Source organism: Conger conger, chromosome 17 (assembly GCF_963514075.1).
Source record: "Conger conger chromosome 17, fConCon1.1, whole genome shotgun sequence".
NCBI lineage: Eukaryota > Metazoa > Chordata > Actinopteri > Anguilliformes > Congridae > Conger > Conger conger.
In genome coordinates, this window is record NC_083776.1 from 11,327,622 (window position 1) to 11,354,652 (window position 27,031).

The 27,031-nt window shown below is 44.3% G+C and overlaps 2 protein-coding genes across 10 annotated transcripts in view; one reads left to right on the forward strand and one right to left on the reverse strand.

Moving 5' to 3' along the window:
• The window catches only part of LOC133116471 (R3H domain-containing protein 1), a 56,915-nt gene extending 34,254 nt beyond the window's left edge, over window positions 1–22,661 (reverse strand). For all 9 annotated transcript variants that reach the window (XM_061226068.1, XM_061226067.1, XM_061226066.1 and 6 more), the window contains exon 1: window positions 22,532–22,661. The gene's annotated coding sequence lies outside the window, so the exon portion shown is untranslated. The remainder of the gene's footprint in view (window positions 1–22,531) is intronic.
• A 189-nt stretch (window positions 22,662–22,850) lies between these two features.
• Window positions 22,851–27,031, forward strand: part of zranb3 (zinc finger, RAN-binding domain containing 3) — a 61,718-nt gene continuing 57,537 nt past the window's right edge. The window contains exons 1-2 of the mRNA XM_061226460.1: window positions 22,851–23,133; window positions 24,988–25,175. Of these exons, the coding sequence (XP_061082444.1) occupies window positions 23,119–23,133; window positions 24,988–25,175 (203 nt within the window). The 5' untranslated portion in view covers window positions 22,851–23,118. The remainder of the gene's footprint in view (window positions 23,134–24,987; window positions 25,176–27,031) is intronic.

Genomic DNA, 27,031 nt, shown 5'->3' on the forward strand with positions numbered 1-27,031 from the left:
TTGATTGCCCCATTTGCAAAAATCTAATTAATGATTCCGGGAAACAATATTGCCCGAACACGACCAGCAATGCACAACAAATTACTCTACGCTGCGTCCTTAGCGCGGAGATTATTTGCTAATGGTCCCCCAAGGTATATTTCCAGAACAGGAGCCGATGCAATTACGGACAAATTATTATCAAATATATGAAGATGCAGCAGAGCAGGAGTGATCTACGGTCCCATACAGACCATCAGCGAGGACCCATTACAGTTACATTTGCTGAGACACCTGTAAAAGAGGAATAAAACTGCTGACCGGAACAGCAACAGCCAAACACAATTCCAGCTCCTAAATGGATTATTAGCGCTAATTAGCCCATAAACAAGCGAATGAGCTAATGATGCTGTGGCGGGGCGGAGCGGCGAGGCTCGTTGGGCTCGTTTGGCCGCGGAGCCGTGTCCAAACGAACAGGCAAGAGTTCAGCCCTGTGAGCAGGCTGGCCACGGAAGAGCTGGAATGTGTCTCCATAGGGGCTTCACAGGACAGAGGACAGGTTCAAAATGAACATTTCTGCTGCAGTTTACATGACCTCTTTACCAGGGTGCAGGTCCAGCGCCGTTCGATGGAAACATACTTGCATAAAAATTACTGAAATGTATATTAAAAAAATGAATAGATATAAATAAGAATTTGTGCATTTGTTTTTGGGTTTTTTTTTTTTTTTATGTGTGGATAGCTCTGAACCTTTGTACACCATACACATTACATACAAAACACACAAAATAAATAACTGCACAACACTTAGCAGGACGCATTCCTTCCCCACAGACACCCACATGGAGACATCACACGAACCACAGCGTCGGGTACAGCCGCCCCCCTCTGCTTCGGGAGCGGGTGAATTCGGCGAGGTACGGAGTGACTGCGGAGTTATTCCGAGCACATCGCAGAATTTCAGCCTCTCCGCAGGGAGGATGGAGCCCAGCGCGTTCCCCTCTTCTCCTCCTCACCGCCGTCACGAGGGCCTCTTAACCCCGCCACACACAACACACCCGCGAGAAGCAACGGCCTGCAGCCCGGGCGGACGCGCTAAACCGCGCAAATCCCCTCTTAACACGAACGCACAACCGGCCGCGCCCGCGCACACCAGCCTCTACCCTGCCGGCTCCTCGACCCGCGATCCCCGGAAAACAAACGACTTCACCCCCCCCCGAAAGCTCCCCGAACCGCCGCGCTCCCTATAAGCCCCCGTTCAGCCCCGTCGCCCAGCGCGCGTGACGGACAGCGGCGGGAGAGACCGGGGCGGAGAAGGGGGGGGCCCCACGTACCTGGCGCACGGCAGCCTCCGTTACGTCCAGCGGGCGGCGGGTTAGTTTCCATAGCGCCGGAGGCGGCGTGGGCTGGGGAGGCGTCCGGGCGGACGGCAGCCTCGCGGAGGGGCATGCTCGTCTCAGCCGAGCTGCCGGGGCTCCGGCAGGCACTCGCTCCAGCCTCGGAGACAGCGCCAAATCAACAGCTGTGCCGCGTGATGTCAGCGCCGGCTCAGCCACTCACAGCGCGCCGGCTGCCTGCGCCGCATCCACGGCTAAATTGAGCTCTTCATTAGCGATTCAGCAGCCCCGCCGCGCGGAGAGAGGGAGCGAGAGGAGGGCGGGAGGGGGGGGGGGGGGCGTGTTACAGCACACCCTCCCCCCACCCCTCTCTCCTCCCCTCCCACGCAGGAGGGCGGACAGCCGGCACGACCCCCGCGCTCGGGGTAGCGCGGCCCGTGGAAAAGGCAGGGTCGATGGGGGCACGGTCCATGATGTACCGGTGCAGGGGGGGGTCCAAACGCAAGGGCCGAGTACGCAGCCCAGAACTTGTGAGGATTCACAGCACTAAACGCACACTATGCCAGAACACAAATCTGCTGGAAATTATTCGCCACTGCTACCAGTTAACCCTGTTAGCATCTGTTCCACACAGGAATCAGCCTTCAGCTTCATAAGGTGGAAATAATATTCAAAATTAAATGTGACATGACAATGCCGTGCATTCTTTGACATGCAAAGGATTTGAGGGAACACGAAAACAAAAAGTAACGCAGCAGCAATTTACTCTGTCTCTAACAAAGAATACAATTGTTAAATTCACATTAACCTCATATGACCTCTGTAGACTTGAACTCCATTATCTTTTAAACCGATATGAAGATCTGTGGAAGTGACAGATGAGAATGAGAATTTCTACGGCTGACTGCGATTTGTTTCGTGTGGTTAACGGTGGTGAGATTCTCTGCAACACTTCTCTACAAATTAAAAGGAACGGACTAAACAAGCCGTACGGAATGGAGGTTTTAATGTTGCGTGAACTCGTTGTGGAGACTGAATAGGGGAGGGGGTGTGTCTATTGATCTATAAAAAAAAAAAATACTACAGATATTCTTTTAACGACGTTTTAAAGATGAGCCTTAGTGAAGTCATCCTCAAAGCATAATTCTATCAACAGTGAACGATTTGCCACAGAATTGGCTTTTTTACGAGATTAATCTTTTGGAAATATCACATTCGAGAGAAAAACCTGAAAGATGTAATTTGAGCCAAATGGTATATGACTTTGGATTAAAGCGTCTGCCAAATGACTAAAATGTAAAATGTAAATGTAAAAATAAACCAGTCTGCAAGCCATCAGACAGAAAAGGTAAGTTGCTATTTACTCTTTTGTGCTTTTTTGCTTCGCCATTTTAACAGGTCTTCCTGACCGCCCAGCCAAAATCACAGCCAAGTGCTGGAGGACTGGGGGTGGATCTAATGAGCCCGGTGGCCCAGAACACAGGCGGTCCTGTCATTAGACGACAGACCAGTTTCAGCAGCCTGAGGGAGGGACACGTACAGGTTTACACGCTTGTGTCGGGTGTGAAGGTGACAGGAGCCGAGAGAATGTCTTTAACCTGGTGGGGAAAGATCTCCTGTCTCTGTGTGAACACCTGCACCATCATACCTACAGTCCGACGTCCTGATGCTAGGTCGTTACTGAACACACGCCATGGAGACCGCACACCAAACCTATCCATTTATCACATTACTTTTAAAATAAAGATAAAAGAAATCAGACTGAAATCCCAACTGGGGAAAACCATTGGGTTCTGTATGCAGATTAGCCAGGATGTTACGAACTTAGAAAATGGTAATGTATATAAGGGGCAAAGCAGGAAACTAGAAATGACACTCTGCGATAAAAAATACTCGACTCAAGCACAGTTCGGCCATGAAAAAAATATTAGCTGCATTAGAACTAAGTACCACCCCCCAACTATTCCACATCCTCCTCTAATGAAACTCAGTCCCTTTGTCATTCAATTAGCTAAAGAGTGTGTGTCACTGGCAATTCTGCATTCGCAAATTACAACTATAAACTGACCATAAATCAGGTGCAGTGTCAGAGCGCTGCTAATTACAGGCCTTCCGTTCAGAGACGCACCACGTCGTGGAAGCGTATGTCAGGAACATTAATGAAAAGACACAGCTCTGCCGAAACTCTGTTTAATCACGGGTCTGTGTGGGCTGGGGGGGTGAGGCAGGCCTCGATAACGGGAGCCATTTTAAATCTGCGAGCGCGCGTCTGTCTGCGGGCTAATGGCTAATAAAACTGCACTGCACCGTTACGGGCCTATAACCCAGCTACACGAGGGTCTGACAGCCGGGCGCTGTTATTTTAAAGCTGTCCGAACACGTGTCGAGCCGGTGACGGGCCGTGGTTTTTGTGGCGTCTCACAATGTGCGAAAGCCTGCCTTTGTGGAATGGCTGAAATGATGAGGCCGCATTGTATTCCTCCAGTATCCCTCCGCTGAGATTGGACGAGGTGCAGGGGGCAGCGGTCCAGCGGCCCGGCTCGCTGACCTGCCACAAAGGCATTTAGCCATTAATCGCTCACTAGCACCCCGCCTCTCCACAGCAGACTTCCAGGGGCTGCCAGCTCAGAGACTCTGTGCCTGGGACAGAGTGAGCAGCAGCACAGCTCAGAGACTCTGGGACAGACTGAGCAGCAGCACAGCTCAGAGACTCTGGGACAGACTGAACAGCAGCACAGCTCAGAGACTCTGGGACAGACTGAACAGCAGCACAGCTCAGAGACTCTGGGACAGACTGAACAGCAGCACAGCTCAGAGACTCTGGGACAGACTGAACAGCAGCACAGCTCAGAGACTCTGGGACAGACTGAACAGCAGCACAGCTCAGAGACTCTGGGACAGACTGAACAGCAGCACAGCTCAGAGACTCTGTGCCTGGGACAGACTGAGCAGCAGCACAGCTCAGAGACTCTGGGACAGACTGAACAGCAGCACAGCTCAGAGACTCTGGGACAGACTGAACAGCAGCACAGCTCAGAGACTCTGGGACAGACTGAACAGCAGCACAGCTCAGAGACTCTGGGACAGACTGAACAGCAGCACAGCTCAGAGACTCTGGGACAGACTGAGCAGCAGCACAGCTCAGAGACTCTGGGACAGACTGAACAGCAGCACAGCTCAGAGACTCTGGGACAGACTGAACAGCAGCACAGCTCAGAGACTCTGGGACAGACTGAGCAGCAGCACAGCTGAGAGACTCTGGGACAGACTGAACAGCAGCACAGCTCAGAGACTCTGGGACAGACTGAACAGCAGCACAGCTCAGAGACTCTGGGACAGACTGAACAGCAGCACAGCTCAGAGACTCTGGGACAGACTGAACAGCAGCACAGCTCAGAGACTCTGGGACAGACTGAACAGCAGCACAGCTCAGAGACTCTGGGACAGACTGAACAGCAGCACAGCTCAGAGACTCTGGGACAGACTGAACAGCAGCACAGCTCAGAGACTCTGGGACAGACTGAACAGCAGCACAGCTCAGAGACTCTGGGACAGACTGAACAGCAGCACAGCTCAGAGACTCTGGGACAGACTGAACAGCAGCACAGCTCAGAGACTCTGGGACAGACTGAAGACTGGGGGATGAGCAGCAGTAGTGAGAGTGATGCCACCCTCCCCACCACCTCTGAAATAAAAGCTGAACGACAGGGCGGAGAAACGCTTATCTGAAAAACCTGAAAGGGCTTTCAGCTCCGCCTTCTTTCAGCCACACCATCATCCCTTCACCTCAGTCCGCCATTACCGCGCGTTACCAACACCTGCTACACACACACCTCCGATTCATCTGAACCATAAACACACACACACCTCCGATTCATCTGCACCACAGATACACACACACAAACACACCTCCGATTCATCTGCACCATAAAGACACACACCTCCGATTCATCTGCACCATAAACACACACACACACACACACACACACACACCTCCGATTCATCTGCACCATAAACACACACACACCTCCGATTCATCTGAACCATAAACACACACACACCTCCGATTCATCTGCACCATAAAGACACACACCTCCGATTCATCTGCATCATAAACACACACACACACACCTCCGATTCATCTGCACCATAAACACACACACACCTCCGATTCATCTGCACCATAAAGACACACACCTCCGATTCATCTGCACCATAAAGACACACACACACACACACACACACACACACACACACACACACACACACACCTCCTATTCATCTGCACCATAGACACACACACACGCACACACACACACACCTCCGATTCATCTGCACCATAAACACACACACACACACACACACACACACACACACACACACACACCACTGATTCATCTGCACCATGAAGACACACACACACCTCCGATTTATCTGCACCATAAACACACACACACACACACACACACACACACACACACACACACACACACACACACACACACACACACATACACACACCTCCGATTCAACTGCACCATAAACACACACACCCCCCCGATTCATCTGCACCATACAGACACACACACCAGCACATAAAGCAGGCGTACAGCCGGCACTTCATAATTAAGGCCCGCTATGCAATTTGCTCCGTGGAAAGTGACAAATACGATTATTTACACTTTCTCCCCCAAGGACACTGCGGTCCTGCATGATCTCCACCCTGAAAAACGGAGAGGGAAATCCTAATGAGGTCCCTGGGGCTGTGGGAGAAGGAGCCTCTGTCTCTCCACGGCGTCGGGCCTGACAGAGCCCTCACCGCGCGGGCCGGCTCTGTCCTCATTACCGCTGCGGGCCGCCGCGGGGCCCCGAGCCGCGCGCGCTGTCCGTGCGCCCGGCCCCTCGCTGGGCCGGGGGCCCGCATTCCTCTTCAACACGCGCGCCGGCTATTAAAGGCTAATGGCCCGGGTCCAGGGCTAGCGTGTTCCCGCACGGACGCTAGCAGGTCTGCGAGCGTCAACCGCGGCTAGCCCGCTACGAAACAACCTCCCAGCTCTGCCGCTGCAGATATACGAACTGATAACAAGTCGTATGCTGTTGAATATGATAATACAGGCTATGTTGGCAGCCTAGGAACGCTGGTACCTGCAGTGAACCAACACAAAGTCAGCGACCACTTAAATATCAATTTAAGCCAATCCAATCAGACCGTTACGTTCTACAGAAAGCTTTCTTGTTACGCAGCACATTCCAAAACGATTCCATAATGATCCGAGGCAACTTTCTGGCAGAACTTTGGAGAGGAGGTTGTCTGCGCCCAAGCACAATAGTAAACTGACAGCGATTGCCTTGCTCCAGATCCCCAGAATATGTAACGCAGACAGCACCTTGGCATAACTAACACAGTGTTTTCACATATAGGGGGACAGGGCTCTCTGTCAAATCCCAAGACACACAGGACTGTGCGGCGAGTGAACTTCCTTGAAGCGCTGAGGGCAATAAAAATGTGCGAAGTCTTTACTCGGTGTGTGGTGAAAGGGCAATTTTATTTAACAATATCAAAGCCTGTGAGGATTAAGGACTTCATTTTGCCTGGCTGCCATACAATGACCCACGTTTCTCAGAAGCAGAAGAAGCAAAAATATATCTTGCCAACTACAACGTTGCGGGGAACAATTTGCACTTGGCAATAAACCGCGGCGATAATTACAGAATATATTTTTGAATCACTTCATGATACGAATGAATACTCGTAAAATAAATGAAAGAGCACATTCTCAAAGGAAGGTTTATCCGATCGTTCGCATGTGTACAGGCTCTCCTTTAAGAGAGAACTCTTCTTTAAGAGAAAACGCATCGCAAAGTTCCTTTCAGCTGCGGAAGAAGAATGAATAAGCTGCTGTGCCACATGGCACTGATGACTGTTATTGCGCTAAAAGATATTGTGTAATTACCGCTGTGGTTTCCAGCCAGCCCTCAGCGAGATCCACAGCTATTAGTGAAGCGCACCTGCAGCAGACAATGCACACAGCGTTAAATACACACAGCCTCTGCAGGGACTGTACACGGACTGCACACGGAGTGCACACGGACTGCACACGGAGTGCACACGGAGTGCACACGGACTGCACACGGACTGCACACGGACTGCACACGGACTGCACACGGACTGCACACGGACTGCACACGGACCGTCCGCTCACCGAACATTTAGTACTACCGATTGGCCAGACAGTCTTCACACCAGGTAAAAAGAGGGTGGGGAAAAAACTTTTCCAACAAAAATGTTTGGCCCTTGAGGACTGTGATTGGATGAGCTGATCTATGCATTATGAATCTATGCTTTATGACGATGCCTGTTCAGTGATTTTGTCCATTAATTAATCACAAACATTGATACACAGCCTACACTCCGGGCTAATAAAGAATTAAGCATAGGACTGACAAACTGACCACGTCTTTTAATATTGTAGTGAAGCAGTGTAGTTTGTATACTGTATGCACTATGAAATCTGTTCAAGTATGTGGCAGAACCTGACCAAGTAGCAGGTGCAGCAGCAGGACCATATAAGGTAAAAATAATTCATATCTTTTTAATTAAAAAGGGAGGCTTGTGAGTTTTACAGTACTGGGTTTGGGTTTCGGTGTGAAATCTGTGAGGAGAATGCGGAAGGAACCAAACCAGCTTTTTGTTACATCGAGCGCATTGTCTCCCCCGAAACACACCCGCCTGTCGCAGCGCCCATTACCCACGACCAGCCAGAACCAGTTTTATCCAGCCAGAACCCATTTAATCCAGCCAGAACCCGTTTCAGCCCACCAGGAAAACCGTTTCAGCCGGCCAGAACCCGTCTCAGCCGGCCAGAACCCGTCTCAGCTGGCCAGAACCCGTCTCAGCCGGCCAGAACGAACCTGTTTCAGTCGGCCAGAACCCGTCTCATCCGGTCAGAACCTGTTTCTGTGCCTATCACTCTGTGCCTCGCGACCACAGGCTGGGCGACCCTAAATTCTGCTCTATAAACACGAGCACATTACACAAAACAAAGAGCGGCCTGGGGTTTGGAGCGAGCGGCAGTTAACCATGAAAAGCCCTCGCTCTTCTAAGCAAACAACAATAGCCACTGTCTTTAAGTCACAATGAGCCCCTTTTGTTGACTGCTTGGCATGCGTTTGTATTTACATGTCGCTGTCAGATAAGAATTTCTTGCCGTATTGCTTGTAAAGCACTGAAGTGAAACATACCGCTTTCAGTATCATTATTAATGCAGGCCAACTGCATTCAAACGATTGCCAGTATACTTTCAGCACGCACCATTAACTCACAAGAGGGCCCGGGATGCAGAAAATGTTTTTTCAGAGTTAAGACAATCGTTTGTCATTTTATTAAATTCTCTATATTAAATGCTGGTACCTCGCATGGCCACTAGCTATATAATTCCCTGTCACTCAGGAAATTGCTACGTGCCACTTGAGCAAAGCATTTTATAGCTCAAATAAAACATCCTAAAACGCCCACCACAAACAAAGAGCTCAGACTCTTTCACAGACAAAACTGGTTAAAAAATGCTAATATGAACCAAGTGGCAGTATGCTGCCATGCAGCAGAAATAGTTTACTTTAAATAGAAACTATGACGCACAGAAATAAAGAGAAATAGGTTGCAGTAAATTAATGAGAATGTAAAGGTTATGAATACTGCGTTTGCTTCAGTACTTGTTTAGCTGTTACCGAATGAAACTTAAGAGAGTTGTATCATTTTAAAACTTTACCAGTGTAACCTTATGACCATGACAGACTAATGGGATTTGGTAGACTATCAAATAGCAGCACAGTGTCACCAGATTGGTGCCTTTCTTACCGCTTCCAAACACCCATAAAAAAGCACCCAAATTAAACACTGAATAGCACTGCCATTGTACAGAAATGGCAGACCATTCCAAATTAAAACATTACACAAGCTACTCTGAGCCAAGCTGAATGTTATCACATAGGAATGGCATGACTCTGCTCCAGTTAAAAGCAGTACGAGTTATGCGCAGAAACCAAGGTGGAAAGAAGATGCATTTGCAGCAATTGTAGCAATGTTGTGAATACATCTTGGAAATCATAACACTTGCTGGGCCTGCCCACAGAGAGCCCCCTGCTTCTCCACACACCTATTCCATGAAAGCGCATTGATTTCTCGCAATGACTCCTCGGGAGGAGAAGAGGAATAAAATCTCATGACAGAAACTTCCCTAACAATCTTATTGTTATTATTCAATTTATTAGCCTATGAGTAGTACCATATAGAGCCAAAGCTGCCACACCACTGCCCAAGTTTTCCCATTGACTTTTCTCCTGAGGACAGATATAACAAACCATCTTCTCATCCCCAGAACATTATTACCCAACACCCAAACTATGTAATTTGTGTAAGAAACTCAAAATGCATAATAATTTAAGCAAAGGCAAATTATTTTAATTGACCAAGGAGCAACAAACTGTCGCATTTGCAGAGACGATGTCTGATCAGACCGTGCTTAGCATGCGGGAGAAGTCAATTAGAGGCATATGCAATATCGTCGAACGACACGGCCAGTTCTTTTTTTAGCGTAACAGTTAGCGAATATTACATTCCATTTCAATCAATCTGTTTTCAGCCGTTTGCAGGCTACACTCAAGACCTGCGCTGGTTCTGCAAATCGATTTAGACGCATCTCAAATCAAAACTGAAGTGAATGTTACAATGTTGTTCTGCACTATTCTTCTGTGTGGGGAAAAAAAATAATGAAATTCTTGTATTTATGAGTCCTCTGATGGCAATGTTCGAGGATGGTCACAGTAATGAATAAATAATAGCGTCATAATCGAGGTAATAAATACCTCTAATGTGGGAAACCATTTCAGAATTTTGGAAAATGTGTATTCAATGCTGATAAGTTCTACAAGGAAGGCAAAGCTGTTCTCAAATGTTTGGGCAAAAAAAAAAAAACAGCTTTGGCCACTGCCTTACAAAATAGGCTAGATCATTAAAACAAACTGCTTCTGGGAGGGTGGCATGAATTCCAATAGCAAATTCATGATTCAGAAAACATGTCACTGCCATCTTGACAGATTTCAGTTTTACAATCCCAAACGCTTAGCATAAAGTGCCGAACCGGGATTAGATTTCAAAGCGATGCGGGAACGCGAAGGTGTTAAAATGTGCTTCTTTTCGGCGCAGCGATGTGTGCCCCTCTCTCTCCACTGCAGTGCTGCTCCTGCATCGTCACCTGTCATTACAGGAGGTACAGAAACGAGAGGGGGACAAATCACAGGCGGCAGAACGCTTCACGTGCGGGGGAAACGGAAGAGCATCTGTGTGCGCCATGTGAAAGGTGGTGACAGCCAACTGCGAACACGTTTTTTCAATTCGGCATCCCGCGCTAACATTTCCATAGCAAAGAGAGAACGGGGAGAGACGGAAGGGACGGAGAGGGGGGGGGAGAAAGAGAGAAAGCGAGGGAAAGAGAGTGAGAGAGCGAGAGAGAGAGAGACACAGCGAGAGGGAGAGCTCCTTCCAAAAGCGATCGTGGGAGTCTTTCAGGTGATATCCGAGATCACAAACTGGAAGAATGAGCACGACAAAGCGAAAATATCGAAAGACCCAATTTCAGCCAGCTCCGACAGTGATAAAAACATGCGTGTACTTTGGGACTGCTGTGCATTTAGAATGTGCATTCACAAATACAGTGTCGACAATGGGAGTTTTGCCTGCTCAGACTGTGCGGCTGACAAACTTCAGGCAACAAAATGTCATACTGATAAAATCAAGGCCCTCAGAAAGATTTGCCAAAGACTTAGTTTTTATATAATGCATTCCTTGTGAAGAACAGCCTTCAGATGGCACAATATTGTCTTAGAATAATTGACCGATCAATTTTTGCCAGACACAGTAATAGTCTGCGAAGTACGTGAAGAAATGTTTTCCAGCTCAATGGCACCAACAAACGGGAACAAAACTGGCCCCACTCCACCATACCTAAACAAACACTTCCTAAAATAATGGTGCTGGATACTCACCCAAAATGACTGCTCGTGGAAACGACCACCCACTATGGCACTAAAGAACCCTGGATTAATACCATCACCGTTTAATAAAGAAAAGAGCTGATCCAGAGGTGAAGTCCAGCTGGACTACAAAATAAAAAGATTTGGCAAATGCTAGCACTAACCGTAAAACGTTGGCTATTTAGATCCAATGTCAGCTATTTAGGCACAGCAGCTGTATTGAGATGATCAGTGAAAGCTACTTGGATGAGAGACACACTGAACTTGGGAGACTGGTTCTTCACCCCTTAAATAGCGTAAGACATGCATTTGTTAAATGTGTGTACAATGGTTCTCATTTTGTTAATTTTTTTTTCCCAAGAAATAAAAGGGCAGCGGTGATGTCATTTGTCACTTTGAGTAATTAACATATTGTTGTCAACAGAACTGTCTGTTGCATCTATGTAAATAAATATGTACAAAGGTTAAGTTGATGTCATTGTCGCGGTACAGCCTAATGCTCCACAATTATTTTTCCTTCATCTTCACAAAGCAATGGAAACTACAAAATAATTAATCATCAAATGCCAAGCAAGAACAGGTATTGTATACATCTATTCATACATAATCTTTTAATGCAAGAATGTTAAGCCGAAGAAGGAGAGCCTCGCCTAACAATTCATAAGTAGAATTCCTTGATTAATATAGGACTTTTCTCATCCGCAAAGAGCTTTATAGTGACAAGGTGGAAACACACCGCAAATACCAACAATGTGTAGCACCCAATGCATGAAGCACAGCAGCCATTTTGTGCCAGAACACTCACCACACATCAGCCAAGGTGTGGGAGGAGAGCATTCTTTAGCCAATTAAACCGGGGGATGATTGGGTGGCAGGTTGAGAGAGCAAGCCACCTAATCATTTTCAGCCAGGATACCCTATCTTTGCGTGAGTGACATGGGACCTTTAATGACCACAGTGAGTTACAACCTCGGTTTTCTCATCCGAAAGACAGTGGCCGTGTCTCAAATTGCGGACTAGTAACTCAAGTGCGGAAGTCAACGGTCATGTGATCAAGTGCGACCCAAACTCAAGTACACATGAACGTCACCTCAGGTTTGCTGCCGGTTGCTGCCAGGATCAGATTCAAAGTTCTGACTTTGGCCTATGCCGCATCCAACAAGACGGCCCCTGCCTACCTCCCTCCTGACATAATTCAGCCCGACCACTCCGCTCTGCTGCCACAGGCCGACTTGCTCATCCAGCCAGCTGTGAGAATGGCTCTCACTGGTCCCCACTGCGGAGAATCTATATCCCACGTTGCTCCCCAGTGGCGGAATTACCTCCCCATCCCCATAAGAACTGCACACTCCCTGCCCACTTTCCATCGCAGTTTGAAGACTCATCACACTGTACCTTAACTCCTATGCAGGAGTCCCCTAATCTACTGTCACTTGTTTTTCACCTGTCTCTTTACCCCCTTGCATTTTTTACCTTAACCTAGGACTTTTGAATGTGTATTTGTCTCGGCACTGTAGTTCCTGAAGTTGTAGATGTCTTGGTATAGTAGTCCGTCACCGCAGACGTCAGTCACTGCTACTAGTTGGACGCACGTCTTATTTCGGAAGAGTCATCATGACGTCATAGTACAAGTGCATCTCCAATTAACACATTTTATGTTCTTGCATTTTAAGCTTGTTGGTGCGCTTAAAGGTTTTGTTGATAAGAACACAAGTACACTAGTGTGCAATTTGAGACGCAGTCAGTGTGTCGAATGGCAGTGTCCCCCCAATCACTGGTATTTGGGTTTATTTGATCAGAGGGACCATTACACCCTACTGGCCCACCAACACCTCTCCCAGGAGATGTCCCATCCAAGTACTAACCAAGAACCCACTTTCTTAGCTTCAACTGTTCAGCAGAAGCACGGCAAATGGTGGTATGGCTACTGCCGAATGACAAACAACGCAAATTCCCAAGTTTTAGAGGATTTAGTGAACTTGGGAGAGGAAAACAGATTACATTTTCCCCCTGTAAATCTTCTCATTGCACATTATGAAAGCAAAATGCTGCAGAGCTTCTTGTCAGGAGTATGTATTATAAAGCGTTCATTGGGTATTTAATGTATGGATGATAAAAAAAGTTATATCTGTTGTTGAAGGGCTTAGTAAAACAGATTGAACATGTGCATCTAGCATGAAAATATTTCTTACGGGCTAGTTCTGTTTATATTTGAAGCAAAGTATAACAAACTGTTCATTAAAAGATATTTGATCATTCCTTTTACTTCATAGATGTCTGCAGATCTAGGCCTACTGTTGTTGGTTCAATGCAATGATCACTGACTATGAATGACGTGGAGAATGTTAGACTGTCCAAGCTATAGCCCACTTTGTTATTTTGTTAACTTTTCTTAAAACATTTTCCCCCCACTCGTGATACATAACCATCAGGAATAAAAAAATTAACCCTATCAGTTAATATTATGTAAGGGTACTGGACATGCTGCATTTGTAACATCAGTTAGATGTTACAAAGATTCTCCAGGAAGGAAAGCGTAAATAAAACATCCGGATGCAGAAATGCAACACGTAAGCGTGAATTCTTCACAATTCACTTTGAAAGGAAAAAATAAATGAAATAAATAATAATCACAAGTTGCAAAGCAATGAACGTGTTCCAAATCAGAGGCAATACTCCACACCACTTACCGGTCAGCTTTCAGCCACATTTTCTTTCATTACTCCCGTTCTGAAGCCGAGTGGATCAGCAATGAGTGAATCATAAGAAATGGACTGAAGTCATGCTTTTTATATGTTGTGCCCTCCAATATTATTCACACCCAAAGCCAAGAAACGGGCCACAAATATTCATACCGATTATCAGTAAATATCAGGTGAGACTTTTTAACATTGCTTCACTTTATTTTATATAAAACCTGCAGGAGAATGTCATCCACAAGTCTTTTATCAAGTGAAAAGCTTTCCCGTCTGGGCCTGTGCCCTTTCTTAAACCATCACTCTTGCTCTGCAGCTGAAAGGACTTGGAAAAAATATATATTTTTTAAAATAAATAAATAAAACATTTCCACAAAAAGAACAACATGTATACAAGAAGCTATCAGACAAACCCTTGAGAATATGATCTCATTTACTTGAAAAATACTCATTGTCATCATCATGTTTCCTAAATAACAAAAAGCATGTGAATAAACACAGAAACTCTTGCGAAATTAAGGCTCACAAACTCACACTTAAGATTTGGGCGATAAATCACTAATTAATATTTCTTGAGCGCAACAACAATTGCCGCCAACATATGGCGCATCAGCAACCACAGTGTCTTTTTAAAGAATGCTACTTGATGTGCTAATGCGCTAATTAACCGCCAAATTCAGAGGCCACGTGAGTCACTTCAGGGAGAAACCAGCCCGAGTCACCACTCCTGTACGACGGCCAATCAGCAGCAAGGCCAGGCTGCTTCCGTGCGATCATGCGTTTTAGTTCACATGGAAACTCCAAGGCCGTGCATCAGGTACGATTACAAACTAAATATGTAAAGAAAGCTGACAAAGATTCTACTCGTACTCAAACATACTCAACCTGTCATTGTGGCTTATTTTAGGAGACTATCAATACTGCATCTGGCAACACCTGCAAACTCTTTTCCAAATAAGGAGCATTCATTTCCCTGAACATTATCCGTACTCTGAGCTATCCGCGATCCATAAAACAAGTTGCGTTTTCAAACAAAGGGCTTTACGCGGACTGATAAATTGGGAGAAAAGACGGTGCGTACGTCCCGATGAGGGTAAATGTGAGAGGTCGTGTAAGGAGACCGGCAGCGGAGCAGCGGCGATTGGTCGGCCGTTCGGCGGTAAACAGCTGACGGATGCGGGTTTGGGTTTGCGAGGCGCGCGGTTGTCGAGGGAACCGGAGAGAGAGAGGAAGAGAGAGAGAGAGAGAGAGAGAGAGAGAGAGAGGGAGAGAGATAGAAAGGGGGGGGGAGTGCTGAGCAGGCGAACGCTGGGCTCAGGCCGTATTCTCAGGTGAGAACTCCCCTGAGTGATGAACAGGCCCTGCGCGTGTTCCGACTGCGCCCCCAACTCATGCATCATCCCCCCCCTCCCGTGCGGCTGCGTGCGCTATTAATATTCCCCCCTGACAGATACGGGGCACCGAAAAGAGATGATTGCCAAACAATACTGTGGTAAGATTAGCTGTAATACGATTAGACCGGCTGAAAAACCTGCTCTGGCGACCGTTACGGACTGTATCTGGAGGGAGAACAGCGTGTTTCCACCCCCCTCCTGCTTTTTTTTGTCTCTCTCTGCGATAGGGATGTTTTCTCTGATAAGGCATCGTCAGACAGCGAGCGCTTGCTTCCTCCGCCTTCACTGCCACTGTGTGTGGGGCAAAGGAGGGGGGGGTATTACCTGTTCAACACCTCGGGCACTTTCTGCTGTGCAGGATAAACCAGCCAACACCATCTGTGTAACACATTTCAATCACAATAACAATTTTGCTGTGATTCACAAAAGACGTGTCCCAAATCTCGCAGAAACTGAGGAAAGGTGAGCCAGGTAATAAAAAAGAAAAAAAGAAAAATGTTTTTCTAAAAAAACACTTCTCGAAAGTTTCCATCTGCAATGTTCTTTGCCATGGCTTGCATCAGTGCATAATGGATTGGTGTGTTCAGAGTGCTTGTTATCATCCATATTTCAAATGATACAGGTAGAACTTGTTCCAGAATGATCTCCCATTTCATTTTAATATTAAATCTCTTATCAATCGTCAGTGTAATGTAATGCAAAATATCCAAAGCTGAGCTGTACACATTTACTTAAATTCTTACTTAAAAGCTCAGTTTAATTAAAGAAATGTGCTTTCGCCACCAGTGACAAAATGCACAAATTGGTCAGACAATTGACCGAAAGGCTAGTCCCAGCAAGCCGTCTTTGGCTATTTCAGGGGGTTAAGAATGCAAACACCACAGGGAACTGAATGCCGCAGTATCATTGTTATCAAATAATTTAGATGGGTTTTTAATCTGTAGCTGTTAGTTCACTTATGGTGTATTATATGGCATTTCTTGAGGTTCACAGAAGACCTTATTTCCTGACACGCAAATTCAAACTACCGGCAAACCGAATGTAGCTTTCCACTATATAAATATTATAAAATGCATATAAAAATAAACATATCACTGGACAAATGTTGCCCAAAAGTAAACAAGTCGGAAAAATAAAGGCTATAATTACGTGTAACCACTGTTATTAAGTTTATTAAATCCAACAATGTATTAATTAATCAGCCTAATAGTGCACTGTCCCAAGTGTTCTACATATCTAATGTTGGCCAGAGCAAGCTTACCTACATCTTTGTGTAGTTTAATCATTTCTAAAACCAAGTAGAATTGTTGGCATAAAAAAAAAATACTTAGACCAGTAGCCTATCATATCCATTGGATCCAGAAACCAAAGTTTTGTTACATAAAAATATAAGCCAAATTGTATAGAAATCATTGGCATCAAAGTAAACTTTGATCAGTTGACTATGGCATCTGTACAAAAGCCCTTTTTTATATTTACGCCGTTTCCCTGCCTAAAAGACCAGATTTATTGTGTCACCAACACGACACTGCTTTATCATGTTAGAAAAGTATCGGACATTAACGTGACCACGGAATTCTGAGTGCACAACCCTGTCTATAACAAAGCTATCAATAGCAACAGATTGGGAATATTTCATGCCAATCAATCCTGTCAGGCAAAACCCATAGGGAAGAGGGATGAAAAGACAAAGAATTATCATTTTAACAGATGCATTTCAAAAAATTACACGGGATCGACCAGCATGCCTGGACATAGCTTACAAGGATTAACAATGTCAATGTAAATGTACATCCTTAATTTCGCAGTTTGGCCATTAACTGACTTACAATGTTGACATTTAAATGAAACAATTTTAAGATGGTCCAAAATAAATATAGAAAATGCAATTAAATTTTGGTTGGTACTCCAATTTTTTGAAACTGATGCTTTCTCACATCCCTAATTTGAACCTCAATCAGGTTTTCAGGAAATCTTTCATAAGCAAACCTTGAAAATCTGAAAATATTGGTTGCCAAGACCACAATATCGACGGCTTCATCTGTGATAACTTATTTGTTGACACAACTGCAAGGTCAAAAGCATTTAAAATATTGCAGCCTTGGAGGAAGAAAATTGAATATGCGGCCAGCACTTCTGCCACTGTAAAAAAAAAGTGGTCTGAGTGCAGACGAGGCTTTGCTTAAAGGTACACAATAGGTATGATTTTTGTGTTAAAACATTGTAACAAGATTCAATGTTCATTGAAAAAGGTTCACTGACATGTTGACTCACCCTCTGGCTGTGTTTATAATCCTTAAATACAGGTTTCAAAATATGCAACTGATGGGCCTGCACTCTGTACCAAAACATCATATAGCAAAAATCATATAGCAGTACAATAATTCAAGCTCATTGATTGAAAATTGGATCTAATTGCCACAGCCAATGGCGTTTCAATATCAGTGCGTTCACAGAGAAGGGGTGGGATAAACAGTGTTGTTGTTTGAACGCGTTTGTTGCTGCATTTCCTCTCTTGGCCGTTAGAAGTCCGAAATTGCCTATTGTACCTTTAAGGACAACAATCCCATAATAAATAAACACAATCATTTCCTTTGAAAGGTTAGTAATATGCACCTAAGTATACAACAAAAATTATTGACTTTCTGGAACAACCTTTTATCCCCACGTTCATTAATTCCCTTATTTGGAATGGCCAATAGCCATGCATAAGCCTGCCTCATAGGTGCAACAATAGGACTAGCCGACAACAGCATTCCTCAATTGGGGAATGCACACAAGCATGCATCCTGACACGTGCAGCCAGCCAGTTCCCATCCTGCAGCCCTCACACGGAGCCGGAGAGCTATCCCTGTATGGGAGCGCATTTCACGTGCATCAGGCATTGGCAGGCTTCAGTCCCACAGGCCAGAGTCACTGCTGCAGAATGAGGTGGGGAAAAAACTCAACAGCACAAAGCCTTCCTCAATAAGCATACGCTCATGGGTCATCCACACAGAAAGGGTAAACGCAGCTGTGATTTGCCCTTCGTTGTTTTAATTGAAGGAAAATGAACACGGGCACAGAAGCTGTATGTGCAATACAGCACCAAAGAGAAGGGCCACAGGTGAAGTTATAATTATCATAATTTCTTTATAATCATAATTGTTTTCCCCCCAGTTTCATATATATATTTGCTTTATTCTGACAGAAGAGAGAGGAAAAACAGGTAGAGAAGGGCAAGAGATAGTGAAGGGGCGCATCTTGGAACGTGCCGTGGCAGGGATCAAATCCCCGCCCACACAGTGACCCTCTCATAAGACTCAAGGGATGGGTGCCCTGTGCACAGCCATGGTCAAATTACTGTAAACTTTAATTGCGCTTGTTGACAGGGGTGTGAACGAGCAATTAAGTTTAAAACTGAGACGCAATAAATAATATGGCCGCCATTCCAGAAGTAGACATTATGAAGGTTAAATGCGTACTCCTGTTATAATATCTAGCTACTTTTAGGTTTTGTGAAAAAGATGCAATGCACTCAAAAACTATTCACAGACTTGATAATGATTAGCAAAGATAAAAGTACACAGTAATAAGCTACACTATATGCGGAAACTTTTATTTGTTTACACAAATACAATTGCTCTGAGAAACTGTCATAATTAATCACACCCTTCTTTACAATACTACAATACCTGTAAGGGATAACTCAATTAACTTGTCTTATATAGTGTTTTATGAGACAAGCGAACATACTGGGGTCATTGACTATTCCTCCATACAGAATTTTTCAAGATCCCTCAGTCTGTGCTTGCAGATTGCCTTCTTCCATTAAAATCCAGAATTGGCAATTTTGTGATTAGTTCACCTTTTCTTGGCCGATTTAGATATATGCTTGTAATTGCGATCATGATTAAAGACCCATTAGCTGTCAAGTCTATGTTTCCTGGCAGGAATCAGGAATTTCATTTGGATATTTTTGTAAGAAAGAAATACTTATCGAAGCTATATCAAGTAATTACAGGGAACTTAAAGGCCCCATATTGTACACCTTTCCAGTGGTTTACTTTAGGTCATGATATCCATCCAAGAAGATTTGTATGGTTTTAAGAACCAAAAACAATCTCTAACCAGTTTTACATGACCATTCTCCAGCACCTCCCATGAGCTTGACCAAGAACAGGCTGCTTTAGTGACTGTGTCTTTAAGACTCATTGATATCATATGACGTTCTGATTGGCTGGCTAGCTCCAACAAGCTGAAAGCAGTCTGTGCCAATTGCTTGGAATTGTTCCAGCTACAAGGTGGGCTATTCTGAAGCAAATTAGCTTATCTTTCTGATGTCTTCACAGAAGTCCAAACTGCTTGTTTAATTGCAAATTTTCTTCGTACGGACTGTGTGGATAAATTTGGAGACTGTGCATTTTGCTACTTTAACAGCATTTTTATAACACCTTCACCTCCTTTATAATCCACATAGGAAGGGCAATGTCATTTTCCAAAATATGGGACCTTTATGTCTGTTCTATTACAGTTTTAGACACAAGAAACATGCATGACATTTCCTCTGACACAAAGATTCAAATGAGATGAATAACACCAAGCACTAGATTCAAAGCATCTTTCCCCATAGGTTGAGGACACACCATGAAGTGACCAACCATCATAAGTATCTCATAGATTGTATGAAAGTCTGGCTTTTCAATAATATTGATAATGCAAAAGAGATCGGCAATTAAAATGGGAAAATCCAATTAAACCAAAATATATGCATCAAAAAGTGTGTCAAGAAGTCTGAGTGTGGAGTTCAAGTTCATATCCCCAAAGGGAAATTCAGGTAGCACAAACTTGAAAATGACAAAATAACTTCACAGTATACACCTTAAGTAGCACATCTCAGACCCCAAAAAATCCCTATCCCACCCCCTCTCTACCACAGACTTTCACTAATATAAAGTGCCAGGAGGTGCACAAATCTCAGTCGATGGAAAGATTCAACCAATATGAAATGTCTTCTGATGGCAAAAGAAAAGCCATTCATTCAGATTCATTACAGATTACATTACATTAATGGCATTTGGTAGACGCCCTTATCCAGAGCGACGTACAGTTGATTAGAGACAATCCTCCCCTGGAGCAACGCAGGGTTAAGGGCCTTGCTCAAGGGCCCAACAGCCGTGCAGATCTTATTGTGGCTACACCGGGGATTGGACCTAGTCATGTACCTTAACCACTACGCTACAGGCCGCCCCACAGATCAGATCAGATCAGATGCTGGGGCAGCCATCCAGGCCCTCTCCTACTACTATCTACAAAGGCTTCCATGAAGGCTAGGGTCCTCCATCATTTATTGTGCATCAGCTTGAAAAAGTGACTAGAGCTCAGATTTGTATGTGATGGTAATTTCAGTTTATCTTTTCACGCATTGATCCAAAGGTGCACACAAAACTAATGGCAAGTAATGGAAAGTCAACATTAAAATTATTTCATTTTCTAGGAAAAAACCGCAGAAGCAAGAAAGAGGACAGCAACATTTAAATAATTCTTCAATATGAAATATTGAAAAACTGTTCACACTCTCCAACTTGTCATGGTAAAAGGAAAACAGAAATCTGAATTTCTTCTTGCAGACAATAAATGTATAAACATTTCACAACACAAACATATTTTGCAGGGCATGGATTACAATACGTCCCTAAACAAAGTGATTTTTTAGGTGAATCCAAAGGTTTCAATTTCGCTGACGGAGGGGTTTAATAAAGCCATATGACCAGAAGATGCTAGCTAGCTATCAAACATGGAGACAAAATGATCTCAGCCTGACAGTCCATGACATCCCAGTGTCAGAGGCGATATTCAAATTGTGGTTTTTATTTTCACAATAAGGGTAACATCAACTAAAACAAATTTCGATCTGCCCATTGCCAAATCTTCAAAAGTTTACGCAGACTTTCGCAAGTTAACCGTTAGTCTAGGATATTCATGATAAGGCATGTCATGATACAGTTGATGTGAATGTCATTAGCTGAAACTAATTGTAAGGTTTGAAAACTTACAAACCACTTGCTTTGTGCTATATTTGTATGTCGCTAACAGTAACAACTGGATAGCCTAGGAAGTCTGATACCTAACGCTACGCAGCTAGCTACGCAGGATTAGCCTAATAAAACTAGCTAAAGTTAAATAGCTAATTTAAGGTTACCACCTCCACTTTATCGGTGTAACTTAATTAAACTTTACTAGCCCTGCTAGCTACTCCCCGTTACAGTAACTTAGTTCATCGGTCTAGCCAGTACGAACTTAGCATTACGAGACAAACCCAATTGAAAATGCAATAACGTATTTCTACTATATTAACATACAGCTATATATTGACCATCGAGCCATAGATAGCCTAGACTAGCCAAATGGTATAGGTACTGAACAATCAGTTGGCTAGCTAAATTAGCTCGGCCCAGACACAGCTAGCCAAATTTCAGCAGCTAACGGTTGCTAGCTAGCGCTTACAATGTTCTTCGGTTAACGCTGGTTATTCATATGACGTAGACTATACATACACACCGTAAATATAACCAAAATAAACATTAGACTACGCCGGTTACATTCGTCAGAACTGGCATTTTCTTAAGAAAATGCATGGTGGTTAGCTAGCTCGTTAGTCAGCTAGAAGGCTAACTAAAATCTAGCAAGCCTGAGAACGAACACACCAAGCCCACACAATGCCAAATGAGATTATGGCAGGCCTTCACATGTTCAGACATTAGCCATCAAGCTTGCTTGATAGCATTTTCATGTAAAACATTGCCTTAAAATGAACACAACGGAATAGTCACAGTGAGGTAAACGAGTATACTACGGATAAAATGGCAGACCACCGTAGCTTCAAAAGACTGCAATTCAGGAAAATCGCACATGTATTTACAGTATAGTTAGCATCTAGCTAAGCTAGCTATAATTAATGTTAGGCCTTGGTCAACATTGCATTTGGATCTGCTTGTCTTACAGTAGCTAGCTGGCTAGCCTAGCTAGCCAGCTAGCTAGTGTACGCAAATAATTAGATCTTTTCCAACACATCGCAAGAATAACAGCAATATAACGAAAAAAATATCCTTACCGGTGCGTAAGGGTGTCAGTATTCTGTAATTTAAAATAGAAATGATGCTTTATATATTTATTTTGTTATATAGAGCCTATCAGTAACACTGAGCTTCACGATGAGAGGCAGTGAGTCCGGAGGACTTGATCGAGAGGGGAGGAAGGGCATCTGGAAACTTAACTGACAGACTCTGCGACCAATCAAAGCGGACAATCGCAGATAAAGACCCATTCCGAGCTGGCTGTAGGTGTAATTGACGACTGAATACACTGAAAGGGGTGGGATTTAAGCGGCAAGTTTTAGTAGAGTTTATATAGCACTCTGCACGGCAGTCAGAAAAAGACGCATTTACATATACTGTAGCTGTGTTCCATCTCCGTCGTTATGTGGCTTTATCCACTATAACCGTTTCAGTTAATGTGTATGTTTGTATTTAAGCTGCTGGTTTGGACAATTAAATCATATATTTTAAACAGCCAAATGCTTTCTACTCTCATAAACGGAACACAAACGTAGCTAATGAAATCGCTGGCGATGTCTGCAGAACCATGCGGGATTGAGCTGCAACAGTCGACCATGTACATTTGGGAGGGCCTGAAGTATTAATGTTTTCTGAGAAGGTAACCGCTTCATGCAGACTTCGCTAAGCAATGCAAATACCAGAAAATAAAGATGGAGATTTTGGTAGAAACATTCTTAAAGCAAGTTATGCGACGTGTGAAATGTTTAAGCAAATAAACAAATAAATAAATAAATATATATATTTATATTCGTTGGTTATTTATATATATATATAAAGTTCTGGTTATTGTAAAGGAAACACAAAAACATACAAAACAACGTTAAAATAAAACAACATTTTCTCAAGAAACCATTCAGTGGGGAAAGTGAATTATCAAATAATGAATTACTAGACACTAAAAAGGATGATTGCTGAAAGCTGTGTGGCAGCACTGTAACTGAACTTTTAGGCATTTAGTCTCGTTATAATTCTGACAAGCGGACCATTACGGTTTACAAAACATGCGAACCTCATGAGAATCACAATCTAATCTAATCAAAATATCACTTTCTGTCTGTTTGGTCAGCTGACATACGCATTTTGCTGACGTAAAGGCGCAAAGTCCAGTGACGTGGCCGCGGGAAATACGCATGCTTGTTTAGTTACAGAAGCAAAAGTGATTGTCCTGGGCATGGTGGTAAGTGTATCAGTGCTAGACAGCTAGTTTACATTTTCAGTTCTATGTGTGTCAGTATTTTAATGTAGGCATTGCCAGCGAGCTAAAGCCTTTTTTCCACCGTTACATCTGGAATTACAGCAGTTCCCTTCACATTATAACAGAACGTGTTATTTTATATAACTGCAATGTTAGCCACTCAACGAGCGAGCTAATTTTTTGGATGAATTGAAAATATGAAATACAAAAAAAACAGCGTTAGCTTGTTGGCTGTGTTAACTCGCTCACTAATACTGTAGCATGAAGAAGCATCATTTTGAGGGTACAGTGGAATTAAAATGAATAAAGGACAACTCGCTTGTGATCTAGATACAGAAATATCACAAGGAACTTGATTACAACACGCGATGTCAGTTGGTTAGTATTACATTAATGTGTTAGCTAGTAAGCTAGCTCTTGTGTGAATATTAATGCGTACAACCTGTAAGGTAGTGTATGAGGTAATATGAATAGGCCCCACACAATTGGTTGCTAACGAGGTGCAGTAAGTTATTGTTATTGTTAGCTGTTGTTCTTGTATTTCAAAGTTACGCCGTTCTATCCATGGGTACACATGGTCCACATCCCACTAGCAAAAGTCCTAGAGGGTCGTTGGTTAGGTTTTGAGAACCACAGTATGTGCCTTAGAGCGGCGCTTCACCTACAGTTAAGTTACTGTGTATACGTTACCGTGTATGTCTTATTTCTTAGCTAGCAACCGCAACTTTTCCACACAATTACATCTGGTCGTCATAAAGTTAAATTCAACCTTCGTTGTCTATCTCTAACATACACGCACCCATCCAGTAAGGATAACACTTCAAATAAGTCATGGCTCATGAAACCTTCCATTTCAATAAATTGGCAAGAAAAGTCAAATGCATCTTTGTTTTGCCCCGAAGCCCTCCTACAGGAAAGTGCAAGCGTATGCAGCACATGCCAGTACCTTCAGACTGAACGCGGTGATAATTTTGTGCTTCCGTGACTGGCTAGTCAGCTTGTGCCTGGCTTTATTAGCTAAGTGTCATTGTTAGGTGACAAGGGAAGAAGTGAAGCTGCTGGGTGCTGCCAGCGGAGACCAAGGTAGCAACTTTAGTCAGGCAGAGCTGGCTGCTTGCATCGTGCTGGAGCGGTGGCTTGTCACATGTCAGAGTGCAGTTTTTTACCCTTTTTCTTTTTTGTGTTTTTTATTTATTTTTCATTATTTATTTATTCTTTTCTTTTTTTTTGCCGTTCTTGAATCGATTGTATCTGCAGATGCACCCGTCTCTGCGTAGCGTGAGTGAAGGCAAAGCAATGGATTCCAGTTCGGATCTGGGCGATCAAGAGGCCTGCCCAGAACGTGAGCAGGAAAGTCAGCTGCTCGGCCTCCCGCTAAAGCTGCGCCAGCGGCTGATGCCTTTCCAGAGGGAGGGAGTCAAATTTGCACTGGCCAGAGATGGACGGTAGGTCGTCATTTCTGAACTGGAATGGGAAACTGGCGTATAGACAATTTGTCAGGAGTGTGGGATCACATCATGAAGTTTCACTCGCATACCATATTTAAACACCTGCTCATTTCCTCCCCTGAATGTCATAAAACTGCTGACAGGTTTGATTCTTTCACCAGTCCCCCTCCCCTCATCTCCCTGCCTTGTGCCTGGGCTGTCTAAATCCCACAGCCCTTTGGCAGTTGAATGGTGCAGGCATGCTAGACTACAGTAGTTAATGAACCCCACCTATTGGGGTGAAGGCCTTTCGGAGCAGTGAGGTGAGGGGAAGTCTTCGGGAGGATTCTGGGGTGAGGAAGCCAATCAATCCTGGGGGACGCGGGAACTGCTGCCCTGTTTGGACGACGGGGTCAGCCAGACAATTAGTGGGAGAAATTGGCGTGACGGCAGACACCATGGCTGGATTTCCGACAGGCCTGTCCCTGGAGGCCGCTTAGGCACGCTGTTAGCAGACACTGTGCTGTGGGAATCCATCATCGGAGTCTGACGTCATCCGTGCGTTCGGCGTGCTCTTGCCATTGTAAATTTAAGGTGCACAGCCAAAACTCTTGAGAATATATATATATATATATATATATATATATATATATATATATATATATATATATATATATTCCCCACATAGATTACCACAGTTCTGTAAATCTCTAAAGACACTATACAGAAAATGAATATGCTGAGTGAGGATCAGGCAGCATTCGTTGTCTTTCTGAGGCTGCTTGTGGGTAATCTCTCTCTGACGGGCCAATGGAGACGGCCTGTTCCAGAAGGAATCGGCACAAGAATGTCCTAGATCGGTTGAAGCAGTCATTTGATACCTGCAGCGAGAACACCGACCCAGGTCTCTGCGCGTTCGTCAGTAGCAGTGACTGACACCGTTCGTGGGGTAGCGGTCACTGACGTATGCTCTGGTGCGGCGAGAGGGCCAATGTGCCGCACTGCTATTTTTATGTAGCTACTGTGTAGGCCGTCTGCCGCAGTCATGGGTGGTCCAGACAGTTCCTGTGCGACAGACTTTCCCGGCGGCTGAACTGTGTGGGCAGCCGTGCTCTAAAACAAAAACTCTCAATCTAGCAACAATGGAATCACGCAAAGTGATTAAAGAATCTGCAAATGGAAATGGAAATGGACAGGGTCTTTAGTTTTAGTTAAGTACTTTAGTTAAGTACAAACCAGTCCTTTAATTTGCAGATTTATTATGTTTAATTCCAACAATGAATCCCAATTTAGTTCTTGCGTCAAGCAATGTTCTTGAATTAATGTGCCTTATTTTAGTCCATATTGCAGTGATTCTCTAAAGTTCTGTAATGATACATAATTGTACATTGCATGTTCATACTTTAGAGTGGCATGAATAAGGCAAGAGGAGATAGAAAAGAACAAAAACAAAATGGCTGTGCTGAAAAAAATACACAAACAGTAAATGCATAGGGCAGAGGGAGGCTCATCGAAGTCGCCGATTTTTACAGCAGAGCTAGGGACTGACAACGCAACAATTTTCCATGATCTCCTAATGGCAGAAAACATCTGGAGCCACCTGTGCTGAGGTTGTTGTTTCTCCGTGGCACACATCAGAAGCGACTGATTTCTGAGCCGTCTGACCTTAAATATGCCCAGATCTGCGCGTGTGTAAACACAGGCTTTTAAAAGGTTTTTTTTTTTCTGACGCGCTTCCAGTGTGGGCCGCAGAGCTCTCGGCTGCACTCTGCGCCTGTTATTTATTTGCAAATTGATCGGTAACCCTCCTGGGATGGTGTCTGCCTTCACACATCTCCTGGGGAAATTGGGGAGCCGCGTAAGGCCGCTCTTAT